Genomic DNA, 21134 nt, shown 5'->3' on the forward strand with positions numbered 1-21134 from the left:
AAACTAGACAGCATACTAGAGACTAAAAATTGAAATAAAAATTTTGAAAATTTGAAGTATGAACACTTAAAACAATTCATTTATCTCTGTGCATGGGCAAAAAGATAGCATCTTATAAATTTCAATATATCTTGGGCAAAAGATTTGGCAATTAATAAAAAAATCCAGTTGAATATCATAGAAACTTCAGAAAAATTTTGCCCGACTTTATAGGAGTTCCTTTTATTTTGTTACTGAGTATTTGGTCATTTCATAATCCCGAGATCCACTTGTACAGTCATTTTGAAAAATATGTCCCTCAACTAAAAAAAAAACTTTTTTTAAAAGCAAAAACGTTTCCAGAATTTCCTCAAGTGGTTGTGAATTGATTACAAAATGTACACTCCCCGCCCCACCCTTCTCTGAAACTGTTGGATCCAAGTCCTATTAGAAGCTACAATTAAGGAAATTACAGTGAAATGGACCTTTTTAGCTTATAGCTAAGCCAAATGGACTCAAGAAAAAAGCAATGATCAGCAAGCCTGGACCCAGCTAGTGTGGTTCAGCAAAGATCAATGGTCCTCTTAAAAATTTCCTCTCTGGTAAGCATTTTCAAGTGCCTACAACGCAACTGAAAATAATGTTTTGTAATTTCCAGATTAGCCTGAGGTTTGAATAGCTTCAAACAATGATCGTTTGCTCTGCCTTCTATGCAAAAATTGGTATTTGAAAAATATCAAAACTTTTTCTGCTTTCACATTGTACTTTATCCTGTATTGTGTATATTAAATCCTTATAAAGATCTTCAAATCAACACTTTATTAGTCTCATGTACAAAAAATAAAAATTTCTTTCATTATAGATGCAGCTCTTCACGCACATAAGACTAGCTTACAGTTTTTCAAATTATACCAAAAGGATGCTGTGTGTGCAAGCCAGACTTCAAGCCTTATCAGTGCTAGGTAGCTTTTATTTAATAATGTTTCCTTATAACTGTCATGACTTTAACATATTTCTTTTTTAAAATCCTACTTTGAGTTTGAAAAATGTATTTTGACTCAGCTTCATACTTTATCAACAGTTTTATTGATTTTATCCGAGTGCCTTGATATTGTAGTTCTTATATTCTGTAAATGTTTAATATGTTTCTTAAATGTTATTTGCTGAAAATATCGAATAAGATTTTTTTTTCAATTTATTTTGCTAGTTTACTGCAATGCAGTGCCTGACAATGTTAATTCTCTTTTGTATAATGGCCTCATTGAAGAATTGGTTGATGTATTGGAATTACAAGATAATAGTCTAATTGTAAGTTATCATTTTATAACTAATTTTATTTATTAAAGTTTGTTTTCAACTTGAGTTAAGTCAAATTGCTGCAAGTTTGATTTATTGATTACTTTGAATTATCAATTAAAAGAAAAACGAAAAATTAAATATTGAAGAGTGGAAGTTTTTATCTTTATTTCAAAACATTTCACTTATTTTAGGCTTACAAAATGTATTGCATACCGAATCGGAAAATATTCAGTAGGGCCATTCCATGGAAAACTCACTTTGTTCTGCACCACATAAATTTCATAAAAAATAATTTAATATGGTAATGAACAAAAGCATTTAAATTTGTGTTCTGAAATCACAAACGTATGTGTGACAATTTGTTCAATTACTCTTCGATGAAATATTCAGGGGCTCTTAATGATGTTCGTACACTTTGAAATATTTTAGTAAACCAAAATAATATGAATGATATTCCTCTGTCATTCTAAACAAAACCTTGTAGTTTTTTCAAAATATTGACGGATCTTCTGTTTGAAATGGGTCAAAAAAAGAATAGAGAGAGAGAGAAATAATACGCCACAAAAGTCATTGTACACTCAAATATTTTTGAATAAATTCATGATTAAAATCATCATATGTGGTTTTTTAATCATTTTTGCATTGTGTTAACCCTTAAAAGTCATTTAGCTTTAGTTTTTTTATTTATTCCTTAATATTGTGCACTTAACTTTAAAACTGCTGGTATTTGTTAAAACCACTAACACCATTCGAAATTTGAATTTTTTCCTCACAGTAGTGGTATGGGTGCAAGACCTTCCATCTCAGGACCGATTTAAGTCTTTAACAAAATTTCTGAGACGGAGGTCGGAACGGAAAGAAATTCGATGACTTTCCTTCAGTTTTTACTAAAAAGAGAAAAATCGAGTGTTTGAAAAATATGCTTTAATATTACTGGGCCTTTCCATAACCATGAATTTACATCTACATTCTCTCGATTTTCTGTCATGTGCCTGTTTTGTTTGCAACGTGCTTTTGGAGGAGCGGCTTTTAGACTCTCTCCGTTTTTAGTTATCTCTGTTATTTCCAACTCACTTCATTGCAGACCGCAGAGTTGCTCGCTATTCTCGCTAATTTTTAGAATTGATCGCCTTTCGTTTTTATTTTTCACTTGCTATTTTCGATCATCCTTTGTTTTTTTCTCATTGGAGTTTTTTTTTCTTGCAAACTTTACACGCATAAATGAAAATTATATGCGCTCTTAAATTATTTTAGAGTTGAATCTGAATCACCCGTTGAGTGTGATAGCCATGGGATGAAATGGTTACGCCATATCAAAGGGTGTCCTCCATACCAGGTAAAACGGGAACTATCGGGGATTTTGAATATTTTAATAAGAATGGGAATTCTGGAAAGAATCGGAGGCAAATTTCAAGCTGGTTTGAAACACCGATGGACAACTGTTCCTGCATCTTTGACATGTTTCTGGTAAAATATTCTAAGACTTGAAGAATAACTAAATTCCAATGACTTTCAATCTAACACTCGCTAGAATGAAAATCGGGGGGGGGGGGGGGGGAGAAAGGAAACGAGAAAAATAACAGCAGCACGAGTTTGATAAAACGCTGCTCTGGCAAAGAGGGTAAGTCCCCAAACCCAAAATATTAACCCACGATACTGAAGCCGAAAAACTTAATTTTATGCAATTTTTGAAGCTAGGAGTGGTTTAGGATTTCTCCTCTGCAAACTCTAAAAAAAAGGGTCAAAAATGTTTAGACTGTCTTTAATGAGGTTTTGAAAAAAATCGGAAACTGGAGTCTTAAAAACACTAATCTAGGCAATCTTTGGTGAATTTATTAGAGATGGTTTCGGTGTTCTAACCTAAAAATGTTTTGTAGCTGATGCATTAATAACCATTTCAGGGTATACTAAAATGACTTAAGAGAAACAGTATTTGGGACCCTCTCCCGAAAAATGTTTGTAATTGAAGTCTTAAAACTTTTAGGCTGTCTTTGACAATGTCGAGGGGTTTCGGGGGGAGGGGGGGCTCTCTTTAGGCCCAACTTTAAACCATCTTAAATGAACATAGAGGGTGGGGTTCAGGGTCCCTCTCCCTCTTCAAAGCTGAAGTTTTCAGAACTCTGCTTTAGGTAATCTTTGTGGGACTTAAGAAAAGGGAATTTGAAGGCTTCCTCTCGATAAATTTTATAAAATAAATTCTAAAATCTTTGGCGATAAAAAGGGGTAACTACAACTTTAGGTTAAATTTATTGAACTTAGGGGAAAGAGTTCGGGGAGGGGGAGGTCTCTCTCCCCCCAAAATTTTTCTATGCTGAAGTATTGAAATGCAATTTTGGCTATTTTTGAGTGAGTTAAGAGTTAGGGAATTCAAGAGGGTCTTTCTCGAAACATTTTCGAAATTGAAGTCTTAAAACTTTGGGTTGTCTTTGGCGATGTGGGGAGGGGAGTTGCTTTTTTTTAAAAATATTTTCCATCTTGAACACATCACCAAACTTGCACTCATGAGTAGTGGTAAATTGGTTTGAAATGTCTCTAAATTAGTTTATTTATACAGTTCTCTAGTAAAGTGCTTGATAAAATGCTTTAAGGTGATACGGCGGTTTCAATTTTTTTAAAAGTAGTTTTCAATGAAATCCTTTGAAATTTTCAGCACAGTTACATGATGCAAATAACAACTCAAGTGTAAAATTTGTTTGAATTATTTTAAAACTTAATGTTTTAAAAAATTTAAAGTTAGATTTTATAGTGCTTTTGTCATATTACTTCTTGCAAATAAAATTTCATCAAAATTATAAAATACTAGAAAATATGATACGTAAAACAACCGAAAATAGAATATTAGAATTGCTTTTCGAAAATTTGGTGGTAAAGATAAATAATGGGAAAAAAAAACCAAAAACTAGACGTTTTCGGTAAAATATGTTCGTATTTCAATAAAATATAACAAATATACTCCACAAAACTAATCAAACAGAAAAATCTTTCACAACAAAATGTTAACAAACCACTTAAATACTTGGCATAAAATTTTCAGCAAATTCAAATAATAATTTGTTTGTGAGGAGCAGTTTGAATTGTAATTATGTCAAAAATTAGGTTTTGAGAAAATCAACATTTTCTGTTTTACTATTGCAAATTTCATTATTGAATAAATAATTTAGTTTTTAATACAAATTCACCACAAATAAGGTCTTATGATTCATTTGAAGTGTATAAGTATTAAAAATGAAAACATTATATGCATTTTTTACTCATGCATTTCATATGCATTTTATTTAGTAAAAAAAGGGGCGTGGCTCCCACAAAAATTCAAACTGCTCCTTGCAAACAAATTATTATTTGAATTTGCTGAAAATTTTATGCCAAGTATTTAAGTGGTTTGTTAACATTTTGTTGTGAAAGATTTTTCTGTTTGATTAGTTTTGTGGAGTATATTTGTTATATTTTATTGAAATATGAACATATTTTTACCGAAAACGTCTAGTTTTTGGTTTTTTTCCCATCATAACTTCGCCAGTTTTCCACGGATCCAATACTTTTTTTTTTAACGGTTCAGCTAAAGGTCTAGTTTTTAGAAATGTTATGAATGAAAAACTTTGTTTGACCAATTTTTACTCATTTGAAAGCCCCTTATCGCCTTAAAGAAAAGAATTGGACCAGAAACAAGGTAAGAAAAGATCAACTGGCTAAGTTGACAAAGCATGATTGGAGATTTACAGTTAAAAAATTTATGAAAAATACACATTTGAGTGCTGTAAAAGTTTCTGCAGAGTTAAATGAAAATTTTTACATTTAATTTTCACCTAAAATTGTTTGGCAAGTTCTCTGATTAGCTGGATTAAATGGGAGCCCTTCCTGCAGTAATTTTCTTGGTTTACGCTTTTCGTCGCAGAATCAATGATCGATAAGCTCAAACCGTTTTGGAATTACATGTTACTTACAAATAAAAGTGAATTCAACATTTTTGGTTAAATTGTTGTATAATTGTAAATGGAAGAAAAAATTAGGAACTTAATCTTAAGATCTTACTGTATTTCCCCGCATTATCCTGCATGCCCCAAAATTCGGGGATCACCAGTTTTTCAATAATACTTGCCTGGTCCTTTACGGCATGCCAGAAGAATCGAGGTTAGGAAATTTTTTTTTTTATTATAATATGTTCAGCTTAAAAATGAATATGTTCTATACATACCTTATTAGTATTAATAAACAGTTCAATTTAGTATGACAGAAAAAATTATCCATCATGACAGAAAATTTGAATTTCCCTGCATGCTGGTCAACCTTGCTCTTTCTAGGATGCCGGATAATGCGGGTAATACGATAGTTGGACCAGTTAAAATATGACGGTGAAGGTGTTCATATCAGCATGAGGACTTGGTAATTTGGAATTTTTTGATGAAATAATGAATCATGCTGCTCATTTAAATATTTCACGAACCAATTTTAAACTCTTAGCCAAAAATTTGGTTATCGGAAACAACCTTGTTTTTATTCAAGATAACGAGAAGAAGCACGCGGTTTTCAAGGTTTATGTTTAGTGCCTCAAAAATTGTCCTAGAGTTTAGAAAATACCCCTTCAATCTCCAGATTTGAACTCAATGTAACATATTTAGAGATATCTGGAGGCTAGATTACGAAAATGCGGCTTTGAAACGAGAATAGAACTAAAACAGTAAGACTCAAAAGGGCCGTTTCCATGGACACTTTCGACCCCGAAAAAACCTGCTTTTCACCGCATTCCGGTTATTTGCAAGGTATATGTGGAATTTTTCTCCTCCTGTTTGCTTCTGGCACGAAAGCGGGGGTTTCGTCTACTTGTGTCAGGAGGAAAAACTAATTAAAGTTTTAAGTGGACCTCACAAATGTCTTGGTTGAGTCAAATTAGGAAGCATATTTAAGTAAATCATTAACATTTATTAGTACCGAAAATACAACATGTTAGCAAAAGCTTCTTAAAAACAAAGTATTCGTGTAGAATCCTATCCAGCAATAAAAAGTATTGCAGCGAACATGAACAAGAAAATCAAACAATTATACCACAGGTGCTCAAAAAAGTTCATCTTGATAATGGCAAAGTCCAGTAATCTTGAACCGTCTTCTGTCAGGTGATTCCAATCGAAGTCTTGAAACATCCACGTAAAGCCGGCCAACCTAATTCATTCGGCAGGTGGATCAGGTTAAACATGATTCCATCATCAGCAGGATGATAAATCCCTGGACTGGTAGCCTACAACAGCAGCTTATACAGGAGGAGACATCCTTGTAGTGGAAGCAGGGGAGAGCGAGATCGGTGGACGGATGTCCACCGCTTAAATACCACCTCGATGACGATCCACACAATTTACATATTCGTTGTTGAAAGTTTGATGAAATCGACCAAAGAAACTCAAAAATGATATTGGCAACACTTAATTTCATTGAAACAGTTACATTGACGAAAAAGATTCTTTTCACAGTGAGTTTTAACTGAACCGTTAATCATGCACCGTGTGGTTTGTTTACATTTTTTACTACGCATGCAGGATTGAACGAAAGTTTTGAGACCGCATTTAATTAGTGCAGCGTCAAGATATGGAGAGTCCCCTCACATAAAAATAGGTAAGTATTATTAATATCATTTCCCCAGCACCGGAAAGTCAAGAAAAAATAAATAAAAATTTTAAATATTTTGACAACTTGCTGGGTGTAACTGCTAAGGATGCTGGGTAAAAAGCGCTTCCTCTGGGACAATGTTAAACCTCTCTTTACATGGAAACGGGGAATTTTTCAATCAGTTTTTTGCAGAGCCAGGGTGGATATATACCAGGTCGAAAAGTGTGTTGTGAACGCGACTAAAGTGTGGTTAAACACTTATTCAGAAATTACGCAAAAAAAGAAAGAAAAAAGAATGAAATTTATTCCCAGACATTTAAAAGGTGTTGTTGATACTACATGATATTCTATAAAATAACTTAATAAAAAGTTAGATTATTCAATAATATAATAGACATTTTTCAAATGTACGAAAACTTTGATGAGATAAAATTTCCGTTACTTTTTGGTTTTTGATTTTTAAAAAATTAAGATTTAATATTTAAAAAAAAAAATCTTAATGTTTGTTGAAAATTGATCATAGATCTATCTTATAATGAAATGCCTATTCCGAAATATTAATTCTAACTAATGGATAGTAGGGTGGGTCGATTTTGACTTTTTTTTTTAAATCCAAAACGCCCGTGGTGGGAAAAGTTGTGTATTAGCATCAAATGCTCGCATAAAAAATTTTTTGGAAATCAAAATATATTTATATCCCCCACCAGCCCCTTAAAGTTTGGCCAAATATGTAAAAATTGACATTTAAAAATTTTTTTTAAAAATCTTATGTATAATATTTTTAATCGCATGTGGTAGGAAAAGTTGTGTATTGACATCTAATGCTCATATAATTTTTTTTTGGTAATCAAAATATATTTAGATCCCTCACCAGTCCCTTGAAATTTCACCAAATATGGAAAAATTGTCATTTATTTGTTATTTTTTAAATTTCTCATGTTTGATTTTTTTAATCACCCGTAGTGAAAATGATTGCCTAGTAAGATTCTTCACTCATAATAAATAATAAAATAATAATAATAATAATAATGACATTTGGAATATTTTCATAATTTTTAATATCTTGACGTTTTAAAGCAAAAATTTTATCCAACACTTTTTTTTTAATTTAATCTTTTTTTTATACTTTATTTTTCTATAATCACACTATAGAATTCTTAAGGATTAAAACATAGGTATAAAAGATTTAAGACCAGAAGTCCATTGTCGCGGTTTTACAGCAGCTCTTCGCTCATTTTCTCAAAGTATTAAGTGAAAATGACTAAGAATTCACCTCGGAGTTTTTGTAATAAAGAAGTTTTACACCTTATACATTGCTTTGTTTTTAAATTTTGGCATACATTTTCGGGAAGCCAATATTGTACGTATAAAGCCACCATGGCGTGTTTCTCCACAAACAGATAAAAGATGCTTCTTGTCACCAACCTAACTGCTCTTTCCACTGCTTGTGTATGACATGGTAAATTCCACAACTCACTTTCAATTCCGCACTCAAGTTCACTCAAGTTCCGCATTGGGTATATGTTTGGTGAGTGGAGGGTCTGTAAGGACACAATTTTGCCAATTTATCAATTCTGTATAGTCTTGCTTGAAAATTTAGAGGTGGAATGACAAAATCATGAACAGTTTCATTAGTAAGAATTCGGGCCTTCAGGATTGTTCTGTAGCCTAATTTCCTTACTGAGGATCGCATGCCGTTGATCATGGCTATCAGCAGGTTTTCTGGATGACCAAAAAAACCATTTCTTTATATAACAGGGTCAACTACTGATTTCAAATCATCGTTAATATATCTTGAGTAGTGGATAACTTCCCAAAGATGCTGTGCACCGGCTGTGCATAAAGGCTCAGTTTTAATCAAAAACCAAACTTTTGCATACACTTTTATAATGTATTCTACAATAGTCCCTATTTCCAGCGATGACTCTTTTGTACCAACATACAAACGAAGTACTCTGTTTGCTGTTGTAAGCCACTTAGCATGATATAGCTTTCCTGGTGATTTGGTGGACAGTGATGTTGAACAATTTCCTGAACATATTGCTTAGCATATTTGATACAAGTTTTTTTGGTCAGTGCCAAGTCTGTCTGTATCAATCTTGACAAATCAAAAGCGATTTTTTTTAAATTGACAATTGGTGGCTGCTTACATGTGCCAAGAAGCTTCCCTATAGGACCATTATATGTAAAAGGACCTGTAGTGCTTCCATCAAGATGCCGTAACAGATAGCGTAAAGGTAGCTCATTGGCGTGCAATTGACATACAAATACAAAAGTGTCGACCAGCAACATGCTCTGGGCCCAGCTAGACTGGTCCTAGTCAATTTACAATCCCCAGTAAAGATCAATGGCCCTCTTAAAACTACTCCCTTGCTCATTACCACCTCTTCCCGTAAACTGTTCCAAGGTTCCACTACCCTGCTAAAATAATAATTTTTAATAACATCCATGTTAGCCTGAGATTTAAATAGCTTAAAACAATGACCCCTTGTCCTGTTTTCAGTGCTAAACTTTAGCCCCGTAACATCTTTCGTTTTAATAAATTTAAACAGCTGAATCATGTCCCCTCGGTCTCTTCTTTGCTCAAGACTGTACATTTTTAGCCTTCTAAGCCTGGAAGCATAGTCTAAGTGAGAAAGTCCATTTATTAGCCTTGTAGCATGCCTTTGAACCCTTTCCAATACATTAATGTCTTTCTTAAGATAAGGAGACCAAACTGAACAGCATACTCCAAATGAGGTCTTACCAAACTTCTATATAAGGGCAGAAGAACTTCTTTAGATTTGTTTGAAATAGATCTATTGATAAACCCAAGCATCTTATTGGCCTTGTTACTAGGAATGCTGCACTGTTGGCTAAACTTTAAATCCTGACTTATTAAGACCCCCAGATCAGTAACTTTGTCTGCCTGACTAATGACTGAACCTTGCAAATAATAACTTGTACATTTATTTCCATGCCCTAAATGTAGCACTTGACATTTCCCAATATTAACAGCCATACCCCATTTATCAGCCCACTCCGTAATATGATCTAGATCCTCTTGCAGCTGTTTTGCTTGTTCTTCATTTTCTACAGTCCCCATAACTTTGACATCATCAGCAAAACAATTCATGTTCCCAGAAATATTTTTGTGAATATCGTTCATAAAAACAATGAACAAAACAGGCCCTAACACTGATCCTTGAGGAACCCCGCTTAAAACCTCACGCCAATTAGAATAATTTCCCCTTACAACTACCCTTTGTTTCCTTCCGGTCAGCCAGTTTTTTACCCAAATAGAGTTTTCCCTCCTATTCCTATATCAGCTAATTTGCTAAGTAGAGCAACATGCGGTACCTTATCGAAAGCTTTTTGAAAATCAATGTAAACAACATCTACAGGCTTCTTATTGTCCAAAGCCATGGTAACTTTGTCATAGAAATGTAATAAATTAGTTGCACAAGATTTTTACCTTTCCTGAAACCGTACTGAAAACTAGTCAATAGATTATTAGTCTCTAGAAAATTTACTATCTTAATTTTTATCAATGTTTCAAAAATTTTGCAAACCACCGAAGTTAGACTCACAGGTCTTTAATTTCCCACTCTCCCTTTAGACCCTTTCTTGAAGAGCGGTGTAATGTTAGCTAGCTTCCAGTCCTCTGGCACTGTCCCCGAGTTATAAGAAGCATTGAAAATATTTACGATTACATCTGCTAATTCCTCCGCACATTCAACTAAAATTTTTGGATAAATATTATCAGGTCCCGGAGCCTTAGTCTCTTTAATTTTTTTCAAATGAAGTAAAACGTCATTCCTGGAAAATACAAAGTCCTCAAGCTGTACTATAGCTTGTGTCTTGTTGGTGTCAACTGTTGAGATACAGTTGTAATATGATAATTATTTTGTTCATAAACAAAGGGCCTTACTATTTACTATCTACACCACAGGTGATTAAAAAAAATACATAAGAAATGAAAAAAAATTTATAAAAAAAAGTCTTTTACATATTTAGCGAAATTTCAGGGACCTGGCAGAAGTTATAAATATATTTTAATTACCAAAAAAAATTTTTAATGAACATTAGATGTCAATACACAACTTTTCCCACTACAGGCGATTAAAAATAATATACATAAGATTTTTTTTAAAAATTTTAAAAAATGTCAATTTTTACATATTTGGCCAAACTTTAAGATGCTGGCGGGGGATATAAATATATTTTGATTTCCAAAAAATTATTTATGCGAGCATTTGATACCAATACACAACTTTTCCCACCACGGGCGTTTTCGATTTAAAAAAAAAGTCGAAATCAACCCACCCTAACGGACAGGGTCCTATTTCATTGAAAGTCGTAGGTGTACGAACACTTTTTTGGGATCCACTGCATAAGCTGTCACAGTGCAGGACAAAATGGCAGCTTTTTCATGGAATGGCCCATTACGGTTCATTAATAATTTTATTCTTAAAACTGGTTTTAATCTTTTTGCATGCCCTATATTAGAGTTTAAGTCCTTGAGAAATTTTCAAATGTCCTTAAAAAGTCCTCAAAAAAGTACTTGAATTTTATTCACAAGATAGAGGGTGAATCCTGTAACAGTTAACAAAAAATGAGTTGAAAATAACTGCAAAAATTATTTTTTTAGTTATAGATCATGGTTTGCTTCTTTCTTGTTTATTATTATTTTTAAAGTATAATTTTGCCTCTTATTTAGATACTGTAGATACTTGATGTTTTTATGACTTTTTGAAAAAGAAAAGTATAATCCTCGTGTTTTCTTTTAAACTTTCACCTCCAAATAACTACTTTCAATGAAAATGCCTTCCAAATGTAAAATTGATTACTATTAGTTTTCAGCTGTATTCTTAAGAAAAGTTGGAACTTAATTTTAGGCATTATGTTGGAATGAGAGGTTCAACTCTGTAACTGATATTAAAGTATCATTGCATCTGAAGAATGGCAATGAGGACATATCAGTCATGGTAACATAACTGTTGCAGTAGTAGGAGGTTGTTATCAAGTGCGTTGACTTGATTCTTGGATATTATAAAATGCATAAGGTTTTTTCTCATTGGAATGTGTTCTAAGTTGGTAACTATGTTACTTAAGTAAGTTCTGGCTAAATTTAAATTGCTATGAATTTAGACGACATTGGTTTTACCCTTAAGATTTTAATTTTCCTAGCAAATTGTATTTGAAATGAATTTTTATTTTTCTCAGAAATATGCATTGTTATTTAAAAGATACTTAACCTTATTTTTAATTTCCGATATAACAGTGTCATGATGCTCTTTGTTCAAAAGAGTTATAATTGTGTATTTATTCAAGGTAACTGATCTGAATTCATATTCCTTCTTTTTGATTGACAGGAAATTAAAGCTGCTGCATTGAGAACTTTGACTTCTATTATTCATTTAGATCGGAATCCAAAGTATGTAATATCTTTTTATGCAATTTTCTGCAACTTCCATTTCATTCCCATTGTAGAGTCCTTAATGTGAATTGTACAAATGGCTCCATAGGTAGTTAAGAGACTTACGGGGAAAGTGTATAACATATATCTGTTAATGTGGAAGTGAGCAAAACTTATGCTTCAGTAAGGCTGTTGGCACTTAAAACAACTTACCACAAGAAGCTGTAATGTGCAAAGGGATTGTTAGCTGTAAGAGGGCTCTAGATATCCACTGAGGACTGATAAAGTGACTAGAATCCATTAACTGGGCCCGTCTTTTGCTGGTCATTACTTTTATTAGAGTATCATATAAGTACAGCAATCTTTCACTCATACATTAGCTTAAGTGACTGTTTAAAAAAACAGCTGTGAGTGAGACTTTATTTTATTTTAGACCAATCAAGTTTGAGGATGAATAAATAATATAAAAATATAGGTAGTGTTAGCTGCCTTTTGGCAAATCACTTTGTTAGAATAAAAATACTACTAAATAATGCAGCTTATGGATAATATATTTAATTTCTGTAGTATATTTCTTTCCATATCTTGTAAATAAATCTAACTTGAGCTAAATTCACCGTTATAACTAACAGTTGCAATATAATTATTAATTTTCCTCCCTTTAATTTAAACCTTTTCAATTGTATGCAAAATGTTCATGCATTAAAATCAATATTTAGTATAAGGCTACTTTTAAATACTAAGTTTTGAGTGGAAAAGTTTAGCATTGGTGCATGCCATACATAACGTTGATTGTAATAGTTAAAGGAAAGTTGAATTGCATTAATTTTTATATATGTTTAGTTGGTTTGTTTGAAAATCAACATACAACCAAGAGAGGCATAAAAGAAATTACATATGACTATGACTGACAGATTCAGGGTTCCTGCACTTCTGCAGGAACCCCGAATCCCCCCTTTCCTTAGGAAAGTCTTTAATTTTTTATCTCCATTTTTAAAGTGTTAGAAAGCCCTTAAAATGTGCTTATTTTTTACCCCAATATTTTATATATAAAGTAAAAAACCTAACGTTTTGATATTTGAGCCAAAGTGTTGGTCTTATCACTACAGTGTCATTCTATGCGTTACTTTATCATGCAATTTGACAAGATTAGAGTTCTACCCCCACTTGCTGATAACTTAACTTGTCAAAATTCATGTTTTGTGAGATTCCCCTTCAATTTTTTCCACAAAATAAAGTTTGGTAAATTAAAGCAACTGACTTTTTTTTTAAACGTTCGGATTTCTTAATTTTTCATTCCATGTTGCTTTTTGTCCCTTCCAGTTTAGAGATATTGCAGAAATGAGCTATTTATCTATATTAATATTATAAAGAGGGACTTTTTTTTATGTGTTTGTTTGAATCAAATAGGCTCCAAAAGTACTGGACCAATTTTAACCATTTTCAGGGTTCCCCCTGGCTACTAAAAAAAAGACTATTGAGACTATTTTGAAGGATTGCAAACTATTATGACTATTGTCCCTTGAATTTAGACACAGATGGCTATTTTGTAAAAAAAAAAAAAGCTACTATATTAGACTAAATGTGACTAAAATGTAAAAATGCAGTTGGATGTAAAGAAATGAAAATATAAAAAAAATATTAAAAGTCTCAGTTCGAGTATCATTGGCCGAAGCTTTCTAATTTCCAACTCACTCAGGTCTGCCAAATTACGAAAAAGTAGCCAGTTGGCCTTATTTGTTGTCAAGAATAGGTAAAACAGCTCTTTTTTTTTTTCTCTTGGCACTATCCAACACAAGATGCATATTTCTTGCCAGCAAAAATAATAATAACCCCCTGAAAGGGAATATTAATTATGTTATTTTTTTTAATTTATGGTTTTTTGCAGTTGCCAACTACACCTTGTGCAGAAAAGAACCAATAATTCGGGCCTACAACTATCCTGGATAACTGAATTTCCCAATTTTCTGGATGGCTTAAAAATGCTATTTGCCGGTTGTTTATGAAACTTAAATTAATATAATACATAGTAATGTTCCTCAAAATATGTAGAAGACAGTTCAGAAATGCTTATAAACTTAAAAATATTAAAAAATATTAATTGGAAGAATAGTTTGAAAGCTTAAAAATTAAAACATTTTCCAACCCCCCTCGACACAACAAGCAAGTAAATTAATAAAAAATGAAATAAAGTCAATTGATCTCAGTATTCGATTATGTTTAAAAAAGAAAGAAAATAAAGAGCAAAATGCATGTCTGAACGTAATTTTGCGTTTTTTTTTCTTACTAGCCAACGTTGAACTTACTCAGACTTAGCGGAAAATTGCTTCTCGTGTTTGAAATTTCAATCTTTTTGCATCTTGCAAATATTTAAATATTTTGGCTTATCAGATGTTATTTTCATATATGCTATCTTATATTAGCATATTTTATGTTCATTTTAGTAAAAAATAATGAATTTATTTTATGGGAATCATGCCAGCATTGAACTTAATTACATATATATTTATTAAAATTAGAAATTTTGATTTTAATTTATCTTCTTTGTGGTGTTTTTGATCCCAACCACCCTTATATGTGTATAAACCACTATTTATATTGAAAATAAATGTTGAAACCAGGGGGGGGGGAGGAGGGGGATTGACTTTAAAATCTCCTCTCTAATTATTCCATTGAATTTAGGTATTTTGGTTTCTTCCCATAAAAGTTAAAATCATTCATGAAAGTTTTTTTTATATATATATATATATATATATTAACTTGCATATTCTGTAAAATATACTACTTTGAATGTCAAGATTGCAAAATTAAACCTCATGGGACCTGCTCCTGTTTATGACCCAACTTTTCAGACATTTGCAGAAAAACTTTCGATGCAGTAGATCTTTTTTTTTTTTGTTTATCAAAGAGTCTCTTGTTGTATAAAAAGAAATTTTGATTTTCTTTACTTTTTTATATTATTACCAATTATTTATATGTGTTTGTATTAAATGAAATCTACATACAATATTTTCAGTACAAATTTATGATATTGCCTTTAAAAAAATTTTTTTTGCCTTGAGAAGTGCTTGAATTTTTTCTTCCAAAAGGGTATGAACCCCCTGTTTAAGCTTTTGCACTTGATAGTCTTTCGTTAAACAATCTTTAGATTCCATAATACTATCCAAAAAAATTCGTGAATCTGGTATTCAGCATTTTTAGCAATTTTCGCATAGTCCCTTATACTTGAACTGGCTTTAATTAACGGACATTCAATAAAAGATTGCTTTAGAATGCATCAGTATTTATTTATTTAGTTTTTAGCTTGAATAAAATGGGGAAAATGTCAGATTTTCACATAGTTCAATCGATTGTCCATTTTGAGTTCTGTGCGGAAAATATTTCAAAAAATTTGCCCTGCATGTAATATGACTCTTCAACTTTAAAATTCGTTTTTGTACTAAGTTTCAATACTCAATAAGTCCGAAGTCCCAAGGGGTTGTTAAAACATTTGAACTGTAGAATGTTCCCACATCCTTTCCACCCAGCATTTCAAGATAAAGAATATTCAAGTTATTGAGAGTTGAGTGCATTTTAATTACTTTAAAAGTTGAATGTTATTTCAATCTATACCTACTTGAAATTTGTATGTTTTCTTTTTTTAGTTCAATGCTATTTTACTTTTTAAACTTGATTTTATTTAAAATATCAATACTTTTTTTTTTGTTTGAGAACAATTTTGAAACAAATGAACTCCTAAATTTTTTCAATTTGTTTTCAAAATAAAATAATTTTGCCCAGTTAAATCACATCCAATGTACAAACTTTATTCTGAGGTTCGCTATGATGTTAAAACTTAAGGAGCAGTAAATACATTTGGTACAGTGAAACCTGTGTATGACCACCTGCGGTGCACTACTTTAGTGGTCAACTTTAGCAGGTGGTCAACTTATAGAGGTTGAATTTTATGCTAAGATCCAATTCTGTGCCTGAAAATAGCAGTCTACTTTGACAGGTGGTCAACTTACAAGGGTACTTTAAAGGTTTTACTGTACTATTTTTTTATTTTTTAAATGCGAAAGGGAAAAGAAGAAAAAATTGCAAGTTTGAAATTTGCGACACTTTCAGCCCAAAATTGTCTGAAGGAATGCAATTGTTGCAAAAGCACTTAAATCTTATGATACATATAATATGAAAATTACATCAACCGTCTATGAACAGAAGCTTGAACCTACATTTTGGAAAAGGGCATAATTTATAGCTACTTCATTTAAATGTATTACTGTGTTGTACTAAGCTTGTTGTATTAGTTTTCTAATTGGAAAATTATTCTATTTGTAAAGCACATTGTTATAAAGTGAATAAAATTACTTTTTGACTACTTCATTTGTGTTTAATTATGCTACAGAAGTAATCCATGAAACAGGTAACTAATTTTGAAACTTATCAAAAGAAGCCATAACTTTCTTTGAAAGAAAGAAAAATTTGCCAAATTATTTTTTTATTTTGTTTTAAATTACATGGTTAAATGATAAGTTGACGAAAAAAAGTTTATGATGGCATGTCTACATCTAGTAAGTTAGTGCATTTAACACTTGCAATTTTGTGCACTTTGTGCAGAAAAGAATTAAACTATTTTTGGTTTAAAAAATACCTTGATTTTTGTTAAAATCTCACCACCTTTTGAGGTTGACAGCTATGCTTCCTGAGTCTGTGGGATGTTGGAAGAGCATCAGAAGAAAAAAAAAGGTCTGAATCAATCTCTCCCCGGTCGCTCCCCCAGTTCTGAAATTATACAGACATAAGTTTGTATCTTGTATCTAGAAATCTTCTGATATCTTGCATCATTGAATTTAAACTGTTGGTTTTTAAACTGCAAAACATTAGTCTTTCAGCGAACATTTTCAGGTTGTAATATTTTAAGTTCTATTATATGTTATGAAACTAACTCTACTTTTAATTTCCTTTTCACTAGTATTTCATTTGTTGGTTTAAAAGTCATGATTTTTTATTTCTTCATATAAGTACAAACCCTAAGATATTTAAAAATCTTTGCTGCTCAGTATCTTTTTTGCATAATATTTATGGTGATAGTGAAAGAAATTTAGAATTTTGTGCCTCTGCTTATATCTGTTTTGGTGGACAGTGTTTTCAGGCTGCCAGTTTGGTTGTGAATTTTTGAAAAAATGACCAACCTGTTTAAAATTAGGAAGGTTTCACTTTTCAAAATGCGAGATATTTTGATGCAGCTTTCCTTTTTACAACTTTTGATGTGGATTTTCTTTTACTTTATTTGCAGACTAAATGCAATAATTGATGCAACAGGTGCAGCATCATACCATGGATTTTTACCTGTTTTAGTCAGGAGCTGCATACAAGCATTAACGGGTATGTTGAAATTCATTTTGAATTTTATAATCTAAACAAAAATCCAATTGAAAATGTTAATTGCTAATTTCAGTCACATTGTGTACTCTAAGAAGTAAATACTCTTTTCCAGAGCCTGGATCAGATCCTTTTCCACTGCCTTTTGCAACTGCCTTATTTTCATTTTTGTATCATCTGGCTAGTTATGAGAATGGTGAGCTTTTATGTGTTTTATGTTACAATTAAGTTATTGTTATAAGAACATTGTTTGCATATCAGAACCCATTTGATGCCTGATTGTCTTGACTGTGAGTTAAATTTTTGGTAAATATAATTTAAATCATACAAAAAATTTGCCGGTTTACAATGCATACATCTATATTAATATTGTAAAGAGAGAGAGAGAGATCTGATTTTTGTATGTTTATATGTTTGAGGTAATCTCCAGAACCATTGCAACTATTTGAAAATATTTTCCACGTTATGTGTTTGATGCCTTTTGTCAAGCATAATCAGGGGCATGCACAGAAATTTTGGGGCCTGTCACAAATGTCTTTTCAAGCCCCCTCTATATTGTTTATCCCTGTATTTCATGCCTAGTTTTAAAAATATTGGTCCCCCTTCAGACCCGGGGCAACAGGTGCCCCCCCCCCTTTCAGCAATTGTTTAGCATTGGTTTTGGGGTTACAATGTTTTTTTTTAATATTATTTTGCAAATCGTACACAATACAAATCATATTGAGCAAGATTACAAGCATATTTTTAAAACTAAATAAGTTTTTTTTTTCAATCGCCTCTTACTTATTTTTTGTACTCGCCACTTGGCAAATAGATATTTTTTTATTTAAAAAAAAAAAAAAAAACTATTTTGAGAACCATTTAGAGTTATGTTGTTGAAGCTCCTGAAAGTATACAGTTGGAGCTTGTTGACATGCAGACAGACCTCTGTTATATGCAAATAAAGATTCTGAGGATTAAGGCTTTTGGAGTTATACAAATCCTTATCAAGATTTACCAATATTAAGGAAAATGCAAGCAAGTGTGTTTCAATGTTCATAAGCACATTAATTTGTGAACAGGATGCATTAAAATTGGAGCAAATAAATAGATGAACATTTGCAAACAATATTGAGAATTTCAACAATGAAACCAATTAATCACAATTATTTGATTAAATTCAGTCTCAGCCAGCCAATGGATAACTTTGATTTCATTGCATTTCACAGAGTTTTTAGTTGTATAATGTTTGTAATTTTTGGTATCATGATTACTTTTTTTGTCAACTCCTTTTTTATTGATATTTATATAATATCCTGCTAATGGTAGAATCTTGTCTCTGAGTTAAGGCTTAGTTGTTTCTGCACTGTTTGCAACTTTACCTATTCTACTTTTTCCGAGGCAGTTGCTCCTCCTGACACATTCAAATGATGGGCCTGCATGCAACCTCGCACCAGTGCTCCTGCATGGGCCTTCACTGAAAAAGGTTGGGCACAACAATTTAGCTCATAAACATTCAGCTGCCCAACGATTTTCTGATAGGAATGTGAGAAAAATCCTGCTCAGTGCTCTTTATATTTTGAAGTTTTTCTGACCAAGTAGGATCATGCAGCCAAGTGGGAACCAAATTACTGCTAGGTAGTAATCTTAAGAACCACCATTGAGAATATACTCATTCACTGCACCATTGCATTGCTACTGCTGTAAATGGCACATGTACTGCTACTCATTAATCAAGTGGTCCTAAACATGCTCCAAATGTGCCGACATGCGCTGCCAAATACCAACTATTTTCTTCTAAGATGTTGATTTTAAGAAATTAATGTTACATGAAGGAAAGTATACTCGTTTAACTCAGAACAAACTTGTTTTACTGGAAAAAAGCAGATTTATTAAAATAAATTGTTAATATGTTTTCTATTATAGGAGGTGAAGCTTTAGTATCATGTGGTATGATGGAATCTTTGCTGAAAGTAATCAACTGGTACAGCACTGAAACGGAACATATCACGGTAAATATTAAAGTCAATCAATATTCCCCTTGCAATTCAGGTATTTTTTTTTTCTATACTCATACTTTTTTTAAATTTCTTTCTTTGAAATAGTTTGTTACTAGAGCTGTACGTGTCATAGATTTAATTACGAACTTGGATATGCAAGCTTTTCAAACTCATGGAGGCCTTGCAAGTTTCATACAACGGTTAGAAGTATGTATATTACCAAAATATGCATTTCATAGTAATTTTATGTATGGGGTGTCCACTGCAAGCCCATGAAATCGGGTTCATGGCAGCGGACAGCCTTTTAGCTCAATAAATCCACAAAGTCATGGTTACTAAGTTTGTTTTATTACACTGAGAATTTCTTATGTATTTACAATACATGAGTTTTTTTTTTGCGTATATTAGGATACATGCATTATGTATCGTTAAAATGTCAGTACCATCGTGTAATTCAGTTACTGTGCTCTATCTCATGGTCATATTTAACTCAACTGTGTTTGATTCAATCCAATTCTATCTAATCTCTACCAGTAGCGTGAAATTTACTTCTTGGTGAGACAAAGGAAGTTTCTGGTTGATACAATTGATTGTATTTATTAGATAGAGTTCTGTTACAGTTGAATATTGCTCTTCATCTTGCATTTAAAAATTCATAATTTTTTGCCCTTTCCTTCTGTAGAAATTAAGGAAAATAAAATCCCAATAGAAAAAGTTAGATTAGTATTAGAGAGTTGGGAGGAATGGGGACTGTGCTGCATTTATTCCAAAACTAAATGTGAAAAAGCTTTTCTCTTAGCTTGTTTAGTAAATGTAGCAGCAAGAGTAAAGCTGCTACATCTACTGGATAAATTGGAAATAATTTTTCACATTTTATTTCGGCAGGAATGCAGCACTGTCCCCTATCTCTCTTGGCTCTCTCCTGCAAAGAAAAAGATGTTGGAGAATATTATTAAATCAATAAGGGATCAATGAGGTGAAACAAAATGTTTCCAACAGGTAATGAATGTTTTTTTTTTTTTTTTTGTATGATATGATATCTCTATTGAGGGGGGGGGAATAGTATTAGTCTGTGAGTCTCGAGAAATTCTCAACTATGACCCTTTTGCCAAAAAATTAACTCCTGATTTATATGACTAGTTGATGATCATGATTGAGGGGTCAGCGTTAATTAAAACTTAAAAGATATGCACATGGGATTGTCCTTGCAGCATCTGTGCAATATCTTGATGAGTACATATTCTTAGACAGTGGTCACTGAATCTTGGTGATTACTTACCTGAAAGCTAATTGCAGGGGCCAACCGTTAGCCAATGATGGAAATATCCTAACTCTCGATGGCCAAAGTTAAGGATGGCATCAAGTAAATGCAAAATCAGGCTGACTTATTATTCTTTTCAATATTTAAGGCCCAATTTTCGCTTTTAATTCCTATCCCATGGTCAAATAAATAATTCTAATCAGTACTTCAAAGCCGGGAAATGTTAAACGCCGTAACAAAGACAAATCCCCAGGCCTGT

General features: G+C 32.2%; 1 protein-coding gene across 1 annotated transcript in view; it reads left to right on the top strand.

Moving 5' to 3' along the window:
- LOC129218399 (E3 ubiquitin-protein ligase HUWE1-like) overlaps nucleotides 1-21134 on the top strand; it is a 736974-nt gene that overhangs the window by 177031 nt on the left and 538809 nt on the right. The window contains exons 11-17 of the mRNA XM_054852650.1: nucleotides 842-941; nucleotides 1187-1287; nucleotides 12228-12289; nucleotides 17550-17638; nucleotides 17751-17831; nucleotides 19541-19626; nucleotides 19720-19821. Coding sequence (XP_054708625.1) covers nucleotides 842-941; nucleotides 1187-1287; nucleotides 12228-12289; nucleotides 17550-17638; nucleotides 17751-17831; nucleotides 19541-19626; nucleotides 19720-19821 — 621 coding nt within the window. The remainder of the gene's footprint in view (nucleotides 1-841; nucleotides 942-1186; nucleotides 1288-12227; nucleotides 12290-17549; nucleotides 17639-17750; nucleotides 17832-19540; nucleotides 19627-19719; nucleotides 19822-21134) is intronic.

Source organism: Uloborus diversus, chromosome 3, assembly GCF_026930045.1.
Source record: "Uloborus diversus isolate 005 chromosome 3, Udiv.v.3.1, whole genome shotgun sequence".
NCBI lineage: Eukaryota > Metazoa > Arthropoda > Arachnida > Araneae > Uloboridae > Uloborus > Uloborus diversus.